Below are 15,515 nucleotides of genomic sequence, written 5' to 3' on the forward strand. Positions count from 1 at the left end.
AAAAAAAAATTACAAATGCTCAGAGAGAACCTCTGCAGAGGGTTCGGACCCGCACTGCCTGGGCTGGCTTGCCTGGATGCAGGCTTGGTGGGGAGGGGAAACAGCCTGCGCCAAGGGGAGAGAGGAAGGAGGTTCAGTCTCTGTTGGCAGAAGCAGGAGCACCAGCTGCCCCTCAGAGCTCCTCGTGGACTCTCTCCTGATCCTCATCTGTCTTCAGCTTCAGTTCCTCAGCAGTAATTTTCCCATCCTGATTCCGGTCCTGGTTCTGAAACATGTCAGCGATGACTTTCTCCGGGTCCGAGCTAGGCATGAGACGGCCCTTTCCCTCTGCTATTTGGGTTTTGATGAAGGTGATGAACTGCACAGGGAGAGGTGAGAACAATTTGCTATGTTGTGACTATTGCAATGGTCTTGTCCTCTGCCCCCCAGCACAAAGGGGTCTTAGCAAGCTCCAAGTGGCAGAGTATGGTTATGTTCTCATGCAGCCAGCTCTGGGGTGGAGAGCAATGGCCAGGCAGGTCTGGCCTTTGCACACTACTGTTGGTAGAGGAGTTTTGCTCTCCTGGTCCCCTGGGCTCCAATGCACTTGTTGGTTCTGTCTTCAAAACCCACCTGGAGGCTTTGCAAATACAAATCAGAGCTGCAGGCTTTTGAGACAGGGCAGGGCAGACTGGCAGGGACCTGCAGCCCCCCCCTGCCTTTCCTTTCCAGGCTGCAGCCAGGCACTATCTAACCTGTTGTCCTTCCTGGCCTGGGCTGTGACTTCCCTGGCATGCCTGGTGGCACAAGTGCCTTGCTACATGGCACATAACTAGCCCTTTCCAGGCTGTGGCTTTCGTGTTTGGCTGGGAGGCTTGCTGGGCTGACTTGTGACAGACCTCTTTTGCTACCAGCTTCACACCTATCAGCGCTAACAAACACTGTCACTTTGCAACAGTGCTGGGGACCAAATATAGGTACTGAATACCAACTGGGTACCTTTGCAGCCTCATTCTGTACCCCCTTTTGGAAAGCCTCAACTCTGAGTCAGAGCTAAATTGATTCCAGCATCCCCAGGTCCCTCTGGGGTGGCCTTCCCCTGCCCCCCTTTTTCTCCCCCCTATACCTCCTCAGGTGGGATCTCGCCATCCTTGTTCAGGTCCATTTCCTCATACAGGTTCTCAGGTGGGTCCTCATGCCAGATAAATAGGTAGCCTTCTGGGACTCCGTCCTCCCGGGACATCAGCTCCACTTCAAACCGGAGTACAGCACTGCCTGGCACCCCCCGGGCTGAAAGGTAAAAGGCACATGTCGTGGAGTCTGATTCTCTGCCCACTGGGGCAGGAAGTGTAAGAATAAGCTTCTGAGTATTACACTGGGTGGGGGTCAGCCAAGACATCACAGGGGCCAGGTAAGACCCTAGCTTGCTACAATAAGACCCTGGTTCACAGGCATGTGCCCCTCACCTCCGTTTTCTCCGTGCCCCAGGTGTGGGGGGATGATGATCACTCGCTTCTCCCCTACACACATATTCAGGAGGCCTCTGTTCAGCCCTTCAATCACTTTGTTGGCTCCCAGGGTCACTTCCTGAGGGCTGTCATAGTCATGGCTACAGGAGACAATGAAAACATCAGGCCTCAGCCCCAATCCAGCCTATACACATCTCTGCGCAGGGATCTGCTTCCTGGTTGTAAAGGCCTCTCCTGTACTGGTGAGCTGAACAAGTGCTGTTTCTGCCTCCCAGGTTTTACCTGAATCTAAAGGAACGGTACCCCCAAAACCCTCCAGTCCTGCTGCCACCTCCTGTGCAACTTGTGGATGTCCCTCCAGATCCTCACCAAACCCCATCCTGCTTAGCTGCGTAGAGCTAACAAGCCTACTGTCAGTGGTGCCATGGCAGTCAGCATGATCCCCCTGCAGCAGCTCAGGTGGCTGCAATTTTGGAAACAAAAGGGGGGCTGCAAAGACAGAGTGGTTCAGGTTGTCCTCAGGGTGTCCCCTGGAGTCTGGGAGAGAGGCAACTCACGAAGAGAAGAGCTTGGTGCCATCCATCAGGGAACAGTTGTAGTGGTAGCGGATGAAGTCCCTGTCCCGGCTTGTGACATTGCAGTCCTCAGGCCGGAAGAGGGTCTCAATCTCCACTGGGTCCTCGGGGTTGTGGAAGTCAATGACATGGATGTCAAAGACAAGGACAGCTGAGCCAGGGATCTTGTCACCTGGAGGAGAAGTGCAAGGAGGCTCGTGAAGGGCTCGGGGGAAGTACTCGGGAGGACCAACGAGGTTGGGGCTGTGAAAAGTCTCTCCTGGCTCTGCCCCCAGGGAACAGGGCAGGATTGCTTTCTAATACCCTGCTCACCAGAGTTCTTCTAAGAGTCCCAGTGTGAGGCCCTCCCCCTCTCCTGTGGGGAAATGCATTCCCCTCCATCTCCCCATCAGAGTTCCCCTCTGCTCCATTTCACTTTGTGCTCCCTTTGTGCTGCCTCAGATCCTGACCATGGAGGGTACAGCAAGCCCCTCACTTCTTCTCCAGGGCATCACCCAGCTTGGTTCTTCACTCCTCCAACTGGCCCAGGGTGCAAGTTCCCGCTCTACTCTCAGAGATAGTGGGACTGGTGAGGGGATGTGTGGGGTCCAGGCAACAAGCAGAGGGGTCACACATTGCCCCTTCCCCAGTCCTGGCATTCTCCTGCCCCAGGAACCCCCTCCCTACCTGCTCCATTCTCCCCATATGCCAGGTGTGGGGGGATGATGATCCTCCTCTTCTCTCCGACGCAGACGCCCTGCAGGCCCTGGTCCATGCCAGGGATGATGTAGCCCTTCCCGATGTAGGTGTCATAGGTGTGGTTACGGGAGTAACTGCAGCAACAGTAGCACCTTCAGGTCACAAGATTATCCAGACTTATTTGCCCTGACCCCAACCCACATCCCAAGCTCTGCCAGTGCTCGTGACCTGCCAGGACCCTAATCAAGCTCAGGGCCTCTCCACTTCAGAATGTGTCTGTCCGGCCACATAGTGGTGCGGGGCTGTGTTCTGAATTTGAATCCATTTATAGGGGCTAAAAAGTCAAGGGGCTTCTCATGCCCCCTTAGGTGAATGCCCCACATTTGGAAATGTCCCAATCTCATGGCCGGGGAGGGCAGGCTCCAGCCAGTCCTGAACACCTACGTTCTCACTGGGCATGTCTACATGTGCAATAAACTCTGGGGTTTACTGCTCCCAAACATGCCGTTTGAACACATGCCTGGGACTGCAGCATGTTGAGCCAGGTTGGAGTAGCCCCAGCTGGCAGGGGAGCTGAGGGGTCAGCCTGCCAACTGGAGCCTGCTCCCCCTGGCTCAATGTGCTGCGGAGGGGCTGGCTAGGGCACAAGGGTGCTTCAGCATGGGGCTGGCCAGCAGGTAATCCCTGCACTGAAGCACCTCTGTACCCTGGCCAGCTGGGGCAGTATCTACATGTGTGCTGCTGAGGGGGTTTTTTTACTCCACAGCAGGATAGTATTTGTAAATATAAGAGTAAATTAGTTTACTCCAGCCTAACAGGGATGCACATGTAGATGCTGAGATGTTTACTGTGCAGCTATTTAGTATACTACCAGTAAACATCTTGCGTAGACATATCCAATGTGAATGGGGCATGCTAGCCATGACTCACTGAGATGGGAGAGTACCTGGACCCTCCATTCTTCAGCAGTACCTGGCCCACAGCAACCAAGATTCAGGGCCCCCCACACACCTGCATGTCTCTGGGAAGGACGGAGGTGCAGGGTTCCCTTTGGAAAGAGCTGGTGACCATGTAAAATAGGGGGATCAGTCTGCAGGTCTCCGATGGACTCCATGCACTGCCAGCACTATACACTGACGCTGGCCTCATATCCTACATGTGGCCCCATGCTGGCTCTGCGGCTGTATCAGGCCCACAGACTCTCTCTGCATGCCAGAGCCCACATGCAGGGCCAGTCTGGTGAGGATGCTGCATGCAGCACAACCCTTGGATGAACCAGCTTCAAGAGCTGGTGAGAGACTCCCACTGTGCTGGGCAGTCAGAGCACCCAGTGGTGCCATGCTTGTTGGTTGAGATCCTGACCCCTGAGGTCAGTGCTCCCTTTAGCCTGGGGCTGACTATAATGGGGGTCAGGCACCTGCTCCATTCTCAGTCTGAATTTTCTGTTACCCAAGAGGATCCAACCATCCACTTCTTCCCCAGAAAGCAGGGGCAGCCAAGAAGCCACCATGCCAGTTGCCCTTGAGACCAGTGCAAGGATTCCAGGAGCCATGTGGCAAGTCCCTCTGTTGAGCTGGCCACAGCACAGAGACAGTACAAGGGGCCCCAGACACAGAGCATGCTGGTGTGGAGACCCTGTTGTCTCCTGCCCAGTACCTGGAGTCAAAGAGGGTCCCATCCATCAGAGTGCCATTATAGTGATAGCGGATGAAGTCCCCAGTCACAGTCTTGCGCTTGCAGGACTCTGGCACCTCCAGGTGTTCCAGGGCGATACCATCCTTTGGATTGTGCAGGTCCACCAGCAGCACGTCAAACACCAATGAGGCTTGGGGTGGGATCACTGTGCCTAGTGGGGGATTAGCCAAAAGCCTCAGCCTCACACAGAACTAGGCCCCACCATGCACCCAGGAAAACTGAAGGGACAGAACCGGGTAGGGGCCTTGGACAGAGCTGCAGCCTGCTAGGTGGCTGCATACAGGTAGCTACCCCTCATGTTCTGTACAGAAGGGGGTCCCCTGATGTGTAGTGCTCGCTCTTTCTGTTCAGCTTGTGATACAGCACAGCACGCTGGGCCTAGAGCTCTGCATGTGCCACAGCATCATGTTGGTGGCAACAGGTGGCCACATTTGTTCTGTGCACCTTCTGTAGGCACTGGGCTGGGCTCCCCCAGCACCACCACACAGGCAGTGCTATCAATAGACAGGATGGAATAATCTACTATTGAGAAGGATCCCATCTACCCACTTCCCTCACCTTCAGGTAGCTCAGGCCCTGGTTGCTGGCCTGGGCATGTTCTTTCTGCCTGCCCAAATTCAGGATGCAGTGAGCTCTGTCCCAGGTAAAGGGTCAGACTTGATGTCAGCTCTGGTGTCAACACCAATCTTCCCTACAGTTTATGTCACAATGGGCAGCACCAGAAGTCTACCCAAGATCTGAGGCAAGAGCCTCTGCAGGGCTTCCCCACCCATTACTGACTCCTTGAGTCCCCTCCAGTCCTCAGTCCATTTCTCTGTTCTCTTTGCAGTGGTACCTCTGTCCTGGTGGTCCCCAGGCTGGGCCTATGTAATGCTCTCACTTGCCTGACTCAGGCTGGTAGCCTCATCTCAGAACCTCATCACACCTTTCTATTGGGACATGCTGGAAGCAGGGGTGGGTTGGTACCTGCTATGATTGATGGGACCTGTCCCTCTCCTGCCCATTTCTGTCAGGCCAACAGCCCCCAGCCTGGCTGCTCCAGAAAGGACATCTTGGTGGCTGCACCATGTACCAGCAGGGCACTAGTGCCTGCAGTCCTCTCCTTGTGATGCTCAGTGGAGCAGGCAGGGGACTCTGCCACATGGGTCAAGGGATGACTTTCCACTCACCATAGCCCTTCTCCCCATAGGCCAGGAATGGGGGGATGGTGATCCTCCTCTTTTCCCCAGCACACATCCCCAGCAGGCCCTGGTCCATGCCTTTGATCAGCCAGCCCGTTCCCACGTAGGTGTCGTATGTGCCTTCCTTGCCATAGCTGGAAAAGGGGAGAGAACAGGAAAGAGACAAGAGGAAGAAGCGCCCTGGGGGATAGGCAGCCCCCACAACCCTACTAGCTCAGCACAGGCATCCCAAGCAGAAGGGGCCACAGAGTTAATTAAGAGTGATGGATATTGGTGTGAGAAAGTTTGACCCCTGGAGCCACCTGCTTGCCACACTGACGCAGGTTGATCTTCAAGGCAGGCAGCTGGCAGTTCATCACCACTGTTCCCCAGCACCATCCTAGCCTGGTATCCTGTACCTGGAGTCAAAAGGGGTGCCATCCAGGAGAGTGCCATTGTAGTGGTACCGCACAAAGTCTGAGTCCTCCACGGTGCGATTACAATGGTCTGGCTTGTACAAGGTGTCGATCTGCAGCTTGTCATCTTTATTCCATATGTCGAGCATGATGACATCGAAATACAAGGTGGTGTCAGGAGGAATCAGCCCGGCTGTAGGGAATGACAGAGGAGAACAGGTCAGCCCAGTGGGATACGGGACCTGGCCCCACAGTGACTGGTGGGTCTTGTTTGCAGAGCCAGGACACCCACACACAGGATCCCTGCCCACAACTACTGTTGGACACATGTTTTTCCTATCGTCACCGCGCAAGTGGGAGAAGGAAGGTCTCTGTCCCCCATTGTTGCCTGGTCTAGAGTAGAGTCAGGGAATCTCTATTTCAACTTTGAGAAGAGCAATTGGGACCTGGCAACTGAAAAGTTCAGTGCTGAAGGTTGCCCGGGTTCAGATCTCAAGTAGGATCACTTGAACTTTAACAAGGGATGACTTTGACTAGCATACATCAGGTGGTGGACACACAAAACACCTGGATTTTCTCTGCAATTGAACCAAATGCAGCCCCACCCCTCCTCCACCCACCTCCAACTGGAACAGAGAGTGCCTGTATGGGGAACCTGTGCAGCCCTGGTGAGTAGAGAATCACTCCTACTGGATCCCTCACCTTTTCTGCTGTTTTTTGCATTTCAAGGAATATGTGCCACATCACAGCAAAACAGTGATCTACTATTCGATATGCTGATGATTATTTACCAGTAGGGAATAAACAGCAATTAGCCCTTTTTTAGCACCTTTCATGTCAGGTTCTGAATGTTTATTAGGCTTAGTCATACCCAACATAAGGTGAGATCGCTTTGTTTGGCACCAAAATCCAGCCACCTTTGGACGTGAATGTAGCAGATGTTTAGCAGCTACGAAAAACTCGCATCCAACTGAATGTGCCAAGAGAAAAAGAGGAAGTGAATCATTCATATCCTCAGTGAATTCTGCCTAGACATGATGCTCTTGTCTGTCCTGCTTGTGGGTCTGTAATGACCTTGTGTGGCTAAGGGATGAGATAAAACATCTTCAAAATTATCTCTCATTGCAAGAGGCCCTGGGCCTCTCCAGCCCAAGCCATATATGGGCTGCGCTCTGGGACAAGGAATCCTGAAGTACCTAGGCAAGATGCTTCCACCAGCCTGTTGTTCTTTTTTTCATGTGTTCCTTATTGGCTGAGACCTTGGAATTGCTCCTCCCATCCTCTTTTGGGTGTTATACTCATTATTATAAACTCACCTTGAGGGAGGGAATCTCAGTGCCATGAGTAGTTGGAATAAGCAGGCCCTGTTGCTGTCTGGTTTAGTAAGAGAGGGAAATGGAAGACTGGCCTCACCCTGAGATGGCTGAATGCACCAGAGCTGGGTCTGGCAGAGGCTCCAGGACTGGGAGCCTTTCATTATCCTTGTGGTCACAGCTGCAGATGGTCTGCATGTGGTTCAGGCTGAGTTGGCTGTGAAGCCCATAGGGGCAGCTCAGCTGCTCAGGGAAGAAGGAAGTTGGGACTGGACAATGGTTAGTACAGTGCAATGTATTCCCCAGCAAAGGGTCCAGTCCTGGGTCTCTCGTGCAGGCACCAGTGGCAGAAGCATGCCCACCTTGTAAGGAGAACAACCCACCCCAAAGGGAAAACAGCCTATGGATGTCCTAAGAACTGCAGAGCCTGCTGACTTCAAAGAAGTCTCTAGGCACACAGGTCCTTAGCACTGCAGATGGAAGTGGAGCGAGGGTGCATGGAGGGTATCACGGGGCAACCCACTCTTGCTCTTGGCCCTAATGTCCACTTGAAAACCCAACAGGATTTAGTCTGTGATGTGGGAGGCAAGGTGGCCCCACAATCACCTTGCTCATTTTACTGTTGTATGGGCTCCCAAAGGGCTGATAGGAGGGACACCCTCTCCTGCCCACACCAACAGCACTCCTAGAGCTCTGCCGGTGTGAGGGTAGCCATGCAGGACTACTGGGTGATGGTTAGGATGTGGGCCCACTTACCGACTCCTAAACTGCCGTAACCCAGATGAGGAGGGACGATCAGGCGCCGTTTTTCATTTACACACATCCCCTGGAGGCCTCGGTCCATGCCGGTGATCAGCCGCCCAACACCCACCACGCCGGCCACAGTGGCGCCTCTGTCATAGCTGGGGATGAATGGAGACAGATGCATCAAGACACCTGGGCTGTATCTAGGGTGCTTCAAAGCAGACAAGGTTAGAGGCCATATCAGTCTGGCCTGCTGTTTCATCACATCCCCATGCTGGACTCCAACAACAGAGCTCTCAGCCAGTGTTTCTACTGCTGGGTATAATACAAACCCTGTTTTCTGGTGCTGGAAAATACCCATCTAGCAAAGAATGACCCAATACTGCTTGCTCTCCTGAGGTAACCATTGTATCATTTGGTCAGAGTAGTGGATTACAATGGGCCCACCTGACCTTAACAACTATGAGCCAAGCACTAATCAGTTACTGGTTATTAAACATGAGTATAGCCACATTTCAAGGTTCGTTAAGGTAAAGGCTCAGCATTTTCAAAAGACTCCTTTGATTTTGGGTCCTAGTCCAGCCCATCCCAGCCAAGGGCGATGTCAAGAGGATCAACATCCAGGTAGCTTCATGCAAGCACCCAACATCAGAAGCTGTTTCTGCAAATACCAGTTCAGCTAAGTCTCTCAGTGAGCTGGCAGCAGAGTCAAGACCAGGGTCCCATTGCTCAGCCCCCTACCTTTCAGCTATCCTTGCACATCTCTGTGGTGAAAGCAGTCAGTGTGTGAAATGGCAGGCTAAGGATGGGACAAATGGCATCTCATAATGCACTGAAGATCATGACTTACAGCACTGCCCTGGAATAGGAGGAGGGAAGCACTGCACATATGGGGCATTGGACAGGAGATGGGCACCCCTCCCCCCATTCTCTGCCTGGCAGATTTCTTCTGCAGCAAAAGCCAAGCCTGCAAGGAGGTCTTGCAGGGACTTCCTTGATGCTAGTAAGAATCAGTAGGCTCAACCCTGCATTTTGAACATGCTTGGAGACTTGGTAACAGTGCAAGATCAGACCTCTTTATTTTTGCAGGTGCCAGGGGTGATGTTTGAGCTGGGACTGGATGTACCGATACCTCCATCTCAAACAAACTCCAGAAAGAAAGATTGGCTTGGAGGCCACTGAGCTGCCTGACTTCCTGCTGCTTCCAAATGATTTAAAATATGCCATGCTCAGAATAGAGGGAGAAGAAAAACCCAAACACAACATGGGAGTCTCGTGTTTAACTGGCAGATTAGTCTCTTTCTTAAAACCCATTGTAAGAGGGCAATTTGGGAACTTACAAACGAACTGCAATCCTTTGCATTGCTTAATGGGCAGCTAATGTTCTCTCCCAAAGTACGCTGCAGCCATCAAGACAAAGAATTGTTTTAGCGAGAGAAGTCCCTAGACCCGCATATATTTTTACTACTTGTAACTGCAGCGGTAGCAGCTGCATGGCTGATTTACTGTACTTCTTGTTCATGCTTTTGGGGAAGAGGAGGCACATTTCAGTATTTAAACTGGAGCAGAATCCCTTGAGTGTTTTATTAGAACCTTTCAAAACATGCCTGGAAAGCAGCGGTTGCTGCACTCAGCTGGGCCTGATTTTTTGCATGGAAGAGGTTTGTCTTTGCTCGCACCAGGCCTGTGTAGGAAGGCTTATTCTACCCTTGGTGTAAATCAGGAGTATTTCCCCTGAAGTCACTGGAGAGATGGCATTGTTGGAAGCTCTGCTTTGCACTGCCATGAGCACAGGGAGGATTGGTGTGTGAGCCTCGGCAGAATTAAACCAACAGGAAAAGGGAACATTTGGACAAGCAACCAAGCTCTAAAGTGACGAGGACTCAACATGTTTTTAGTCTCCCCCTTTGTTTTTGCAACATAATCCAAAATACGAACTTTTCTGCTCCCCATCACAGAAGTTTCACTGATTGCCCCAGGACTGCCCCAAGAGAAAGTCCTCACGTAAATGAGGTCTGCAGGATTGACCCCTCTGTATGAGCAGCTGCACTGCTGGGTACTTTAATCTCTGCAAAATGAAATGAAACTGCCCTAAAATACAGAAGACAATGGATGGTGAACAACTCGCCTGAGAGACTATGGCAAAAGGATTTGATTCTGTTCCCTTGGAAATCAGCACAGTGGATTCTGGGTTCATGGATCCACCAGAATGACACGTATACAAATGAGGATCTGGTTCTGTGGCATGTTCAGCATCCCATGCAGCCCTTGCTTCTGGCCTATCAGACCGTGGGATCTCAGGCCTGATTTCCCACTACTGTAACAACTCTGACTCCTCTGGAGTCGTTACCTTGGTGTAAAGCTGGTGGAGTGGAGGGGAGAACCGGGACCTCAGAAACTGCCTGAGCTCTTTCAAAGCAGATGCCAGCCCCTTGAATCTACCCTACATGCAAAACTATTCTGAGATCCTGGCATTGCCCTTGCAGAAGGTGTAAATAAAATTCATAGCATGCAAATGCAGGTGAAGGAAACAAAGCGTGCAAGAGATTGGAATAGAGAGCATGCTAATGCACTCCCTGACATTCAAGCTGGGGTTGAACACAACTGAGGGAGGCTCACGGAAAGTTGCGTGCAACCATCTTTGCAGAGAGAAGGCGCTCCGAGGGGGCTTTGCAGCCGGCTTCCTGTGTGGCTGCAACAAGAAAAGGGATAGAGTTCCAGGGACAGGAATTTGCATGCAGTTTGATAAAGAACAGAGGTCTATACCTGGAGTCAAACTTTTTGCCATCTTTAAAGGTCCCATTGTAGTGGTAGCGAATGAAATCCCCCATCTGGACTTCTCGCAAGCAGATTTTAGGGATGTAATATCTGTCTATCACCACGTCTTCTAAAGGACCAGGGTCCCCCAGGCCAAAAGCCCTCAGCAGGCTCATGAGAAAGATGAGGCTGCCCAAGGACATGTTGCTTCGAGCCTGTTGCTGAGAGGAAAGAAGCTGCAGCTGCAGATGTGAGAGGCTGCAAGAGGGCTGGGTGGTGCCTTCTCAAAAGGGCTGGAGATTCGCCTTCCTGCCTCATTGATTCCCACCCCCGAATCTCGCCAGGAATTTTGTAAACGTGTAAAGTGGGCTTGAGGCTGCTGAGGTCATTTAGCTGTCTTCAGTCTTTCTGCAAGGATTCTTAAAAATTATTTTCATGAAGCGAAGCCCTAGCAATTTTCCTCAGCAAGCTGGGATTCAGGAAGGCAAAAAAAATCAGTGTTTAAAAGTTCCGTGTCGGGATTTTTTTTAGGACTTATTTCTGAAAAGGAAAACGCTGAAGCAGACTATTTTACTGCAAGTTTGTACAGCAAGAGGTCCTATCCCATCCAGCAGCCAGTTTTAGGCTGGGTCCTAGTGCCGACATCTAGGTTTCTCAGCCCTCTTGCTTTGAGCTCAGATTTATTCCATTTTCTTGCTTGAATATTAGTTTTGCTAAACAAAGCTTAGGAGCCAGGAATAATAAATACAACAGATAGATAATTATTAATAAGAACTTAGAGCTGCTGATTAACAATTTTACAAAGTGCAAACGATAATTTGGAAGTGTTGGAGTGATTTCTATTTATAGATGTTGCATCATCTATTCTTCTTCACATGTTCTCTCATCATGTTCAAATTTTAATCCAAAAATGGGTACATACTCTGAGCCAAAACAGGGGTACAGTTATGGCACTGCATCCCTTCTGGATCTGGCCCTGCATACTGTTGCTCAGTCTGTAGCCTAGTTGGTGCTTGGTTCCCCCATGCATGGGTAGCACTCCATGCCAGCAGTGTTATGTAGCCTGAAAGTTTCCTCCACATTCGGTCATGGTGTTTGCATTAGACTATCCCCACCGTTGCATGTTAACTTTAGTCTCATCAACCCCTGTTAGGAGGCAGCTCAAACTTGCAGTACACTCGCCTGTTGCATGCACCTGTGCTTTCTACAAACCCATCTGCAAACAGCAGTATCCATGGTGAATGCACTCTAATGATGTATACAAAATACATATGCCTGGAAGTACAGATGTGGGAGAAGTAGCTGCTAATAGGCATAGCTGCCTGTGTTTCCCTTGACCCTAATCCTGCCAAAATACTAACAGAGCACCATTCCCTAGTTGATGAGAAAATGGTCTTCATGGCCAAGTTCATGCCCCTTCTGATGAGCTCACCAGCAAAGGAGCCAGTCCACATCAACTGATTGAGAGGGTGGGATGCATCTTCAGTGGGAACTGAGATAAGACCTTCTTCCACCTGACACAGGCCACAGGTCTATCATTCACCCCCTCAGCCAGCAAGACCTCTCTGTTAGCAAAGTTGATGGATTCTTGGCCTCATATTCTGAGGCATGATCACTGCTGGTGAGCATCCCGCTTAAGGGAGAATCAAGTTACTGATCAGACTGTTCTGGTGATGGGGAACATGGCCTCTTTTCAGTGCTTTGGAAAGGGTCTTGCAGGTCATTCTCCCAGCAATATTTGTGTCCAGCTCCTCTAATGTGACCTTATTAAGCGTGAGTAATCCCCCAGTCCTTTACAGCCCATCAACAGTATATGCGGATTGTAAGATCTTTGGGGAAGAGGCCATCACCCCTGTCTATAAAGCCTCTGTCACGATGGCTGCAACAGGACCTATCCTATTTCCGCACTCTACAATAGATGGTGGTTAAAATGCCAGGGCCTGTCTTACCTCATCTACACCAGGGCCCTCAGTGTTATTTAGTAAACTGGTGGCATCCAGAGTGGACAATATTAGAGAGAAAGGCCTGATGTAGATGAGACTTTTTCCTGAGCTCAACTAATGCCTGTCCCAGGCTGATGCACAGAAGGAGCTGAAATCCATGCCCTAGCCTGAGCTGCTCGAGGTGGTTTGGGAGTTCACATGCCCTTTTGTTCACCTGGGGACTTTGCAGATTCTCAAGTTTGAATCTACTCAAATGTCTTTAGTATAGAATTGAGAGCAAATCATCATTTTCCTGTAGGGGATATGAAGCAAGCCTCTCCCACTGCTCAGATTTGTCTAAAAGGAGCAGCAATTCTTGCTTGTGGTGAAGAAAAGGAAATTCCTCCCCCACAAGCTTCATCAGTCTGCACGAAGGCTGTTACCAGGGTGCCTTCAGCTGGGAGAAGCAACCGTGGGACCGATATCCTCGGGGCTGAGAGCCTGATCCTGTGAGACCTCATGCCTAATGCCATGACATCCATTGTGCTCTAGGGGTAACATTCACCCTGAGGCAGACAGCACAGAGCTGAGGTCTCCCTAAAGCCCTCAGAATAGGAGCAGAATGATGTATATAGCTTGTAATCACACTGCACGGGGTAAATGGCACCCTAAGTGACCAGATTTATCCCCATCAGAGGATGCTGCTCCTACCCCATTGCTGAAGACTGCAGAAACTCCTTTAATGGTATTTCAGCACAAAATTAGCCACTCCAGCATTGAGAGCTTGGATCTGGAGATTGCAGAGCTTCCTACAACATCAGCAGCAGTGCAAAGGGTCCCACACAGGGCTGAACTGCCCTCCACATACACATACTATGAGGGAAGGAGTTGGGGTTCCCATGAGCGGATGGGCGAAGACCCAGTAGATTTGCTGCTTCATGCCCTCTTCTTCCTTTTGGTGCTGGTGCCCCAGGACTGGCCCCTCTGACACACACAGCCAAAGCCCTTTTGTGGAGTGCTGCTCCTTGGGAAATGCTCCCAGCAAGAGTTGGGACTGAATATGATGTAGAGGAACGTAGTTAGCTTGTTAATCTGAAGCCAGGTAGAAGGCAGGGTAGATTTAGCACCCAGTGGGCAACTAACCAAGGCAGATATATTGCTAGGCTTTTGTGAAGTGAAGCTCAGAAGTGAACTTCATTTCATGAGGCTGGCAGAACCCGGGCCCTTTTGTGGTGTGCTGCTCCCTGGGGAACGCTTGTAGCAGGCACAGGGATTGAATATGGTGTGGAGGGACATAGCATGTTAGTCTGAAGTGAAGTCGAAGGCAGAGTAGATTAGCACCCAGTAGACTGACCAAAGCATGCATAGATAAGATAAATTGATAGACAGACTGATAGATAGACAGATCAAGCATTTGTGAACTGAAGCTCAGGTATATATCTGTCTGTCTGCAACACAGAGCCAAACCCCTTTCATGGAGTGCTGCCCTTTGGGGAACACTCCCAAGAGGAGCTGGGTCTGAATACAGTGTGGAGGGGTGTATGTAGTTAGCTGTTAGTCTGAAGCCAAGTAGAATAAGGCAGTGTGAGACTATCCTAGGGTAGGATGAAGAAGAGGGCATGAAGCAACAAATCTACAGGTCTTTGCCCTTCCAGTCATGAGAAGTCCAGCATAAAGAGCAGGTGTGGACTCGTGTGAAGGTGGGGTAGGCTTAGCACCTAATGGACTAACCAAGGCAGATGTATAGTATAATAGGTTTCTGCAAGGTGAAGCTCAGAAGTGAAGTTCAGTTCACAAAAGCTCGTGCTATCTGTCTGCTGGTGGCCTACATGAGACACTGACTGTGCAGCTGTTACTGTGCAGTCATTTAGTACGCGTATAAACCAATACTAAATGACTGCGCAGCAACCAGAGTTACTGTGCGGTACGTAGCATGGCCAAATGGCTTTTTCGTGGCCCTGACTGCGCAGTAGCCTGAGATTCCTGCGCAGTAGCATCACATCATGCTTCCCGCCACTGAACGCTACTGCGTCCTAGTCACGGGCTACTGTGCAGCCAGTGTCTCACGTAGAGGTGGCCTGTCTGGCACGCAGGGCCGGAGACTGTTTGTGGAGTGCCACTCCTTGGGGAACGCTCCCAGGAGGAGCTGGGACTAAATACGGTGCAGGATAGCATTCACCTCCTCTAGGGTAGAAGAAGAAAGAGCACAAAGCAGCAAAACTACTGGGTCTTTGCCTTTCTGTTCAGGGGAATCCCAGCTCCTTCCTTCATAAAGCGTGTGTGAGTGTGCATGTGTGTGTAGACTAACCAAAGCAGAGAGTGAGCACACACTTTCATGAAGTGAAGCTCCCTTCATCAGCATGGGGGCGGATGACAGAGCAAGGCCTCAAGTGGCAGCAAGGGAAATTGAGGTTGGACAGTAGGAAGAATTTCCTCCCCAGGGAGGATAGTAAGGGACAGCAAGAAGTAACCCAGAGAGGGGGTGACATCTCCATCTTTGGAGGTTTTTAAGACCCAGCTGGACAAAGCCCTGGCTGGGATGATCTAGTTGGGGCTGGTCCTGCTTGGAGCAGGGGGTTAGACAAGATGACCTCCCGACCTGAGATGTTTATGATCTGATGAGGCGAGGCTGAGGTGGGGAAAGCTTGTGCTTGTCTGTCCGTCTCCTCAGGGTGCTATTTTATCCTGCTGACCCGGGGGGCGGCGCGACGCCGGCGGCCCCGCCTGCAGCGCGGAGACCCTGCGGCCCCCTCCTTCCCTTCCCTTCTCTTCCCGCCCCGCCCCGCCCCGCCCCGTCCCGGCGCGGG

At 51.3% G+C, this 15,515-nt stretch overlaps 1 protein-coding gene across 1 annotated transcript; it reads right to left on the reverse strand.

The window, feature by feature from the left end:
- Positions 1-136: 136 nt before the first annotated feature.
- Positions 137-11,132, reverse strand: FKBP10 (FK506 binding protein 10). The gene is made up of 10 exons (XM_019506337.1): positions 10,796-11,132; positions 8,042-8,187; positions 5,976-6,165; positions 5,566-5,711; positions 4,358-4,547; positions 2,690-2,835; positions 2,006-2,195; positions 1,446-1,588; positions 1,106-1,269; positions 137-358 (listed from the first exon to the last, which is right to left on the reverse strand). Exons 1-10 carry the CDS (start codon positions 10,987-10,989, stop codon positions 173-175), a joined length of 1,695 nt encoding a protein of 564 aa, XP_019361882.1. The 5' UTR covers positions 10,990-11,132; the 3' UTR covers positions 137-172.
- Between the last annotated feature and the right edge of the window lie 4,383 nt (positions 11,133-15,515).

Source organism: Gavialis gangeticus, unplaced genomic scaffold, assembly GCF_001723915.1.
Source record: "Gavialis gangeticus isolate Ggan-Ray unplaced genomic scaffold, GavGan_comp1, whole genome shotgun sequence".
Lineage (NCBI taxonomy): Eukaryota > Metazoa > Chordata > Crocodylia > Gavialidae > Gavialis > Gavialis gangeticus.

Excerpts from the sequence above, each read along its gene's own strand:
- FKBP10 (XM_019506337.1), bottom strand. The coding sequence starts at position 10,989 with ATGTCCTTGGGCAGCCTCATCTTTCTCATGAGCCTGCTGAGGGCTTTT. Across the intron at positions 2,836-4,357 it reads GGGACCCTCTTTGACTCCAG|TTACTCCCGTAACCACACCT; the intron begins GTACTGGGCAGG and ends CTGTTGCTGCAG. Across the intron at positions 2,196-2,689 it reads ATATGGGGAGAATGGAGCAG|GTGACAAGATCCCTGGCTCA; the intron begins GTAGGGAGGGGG and ends CTTCTCCTCCAG.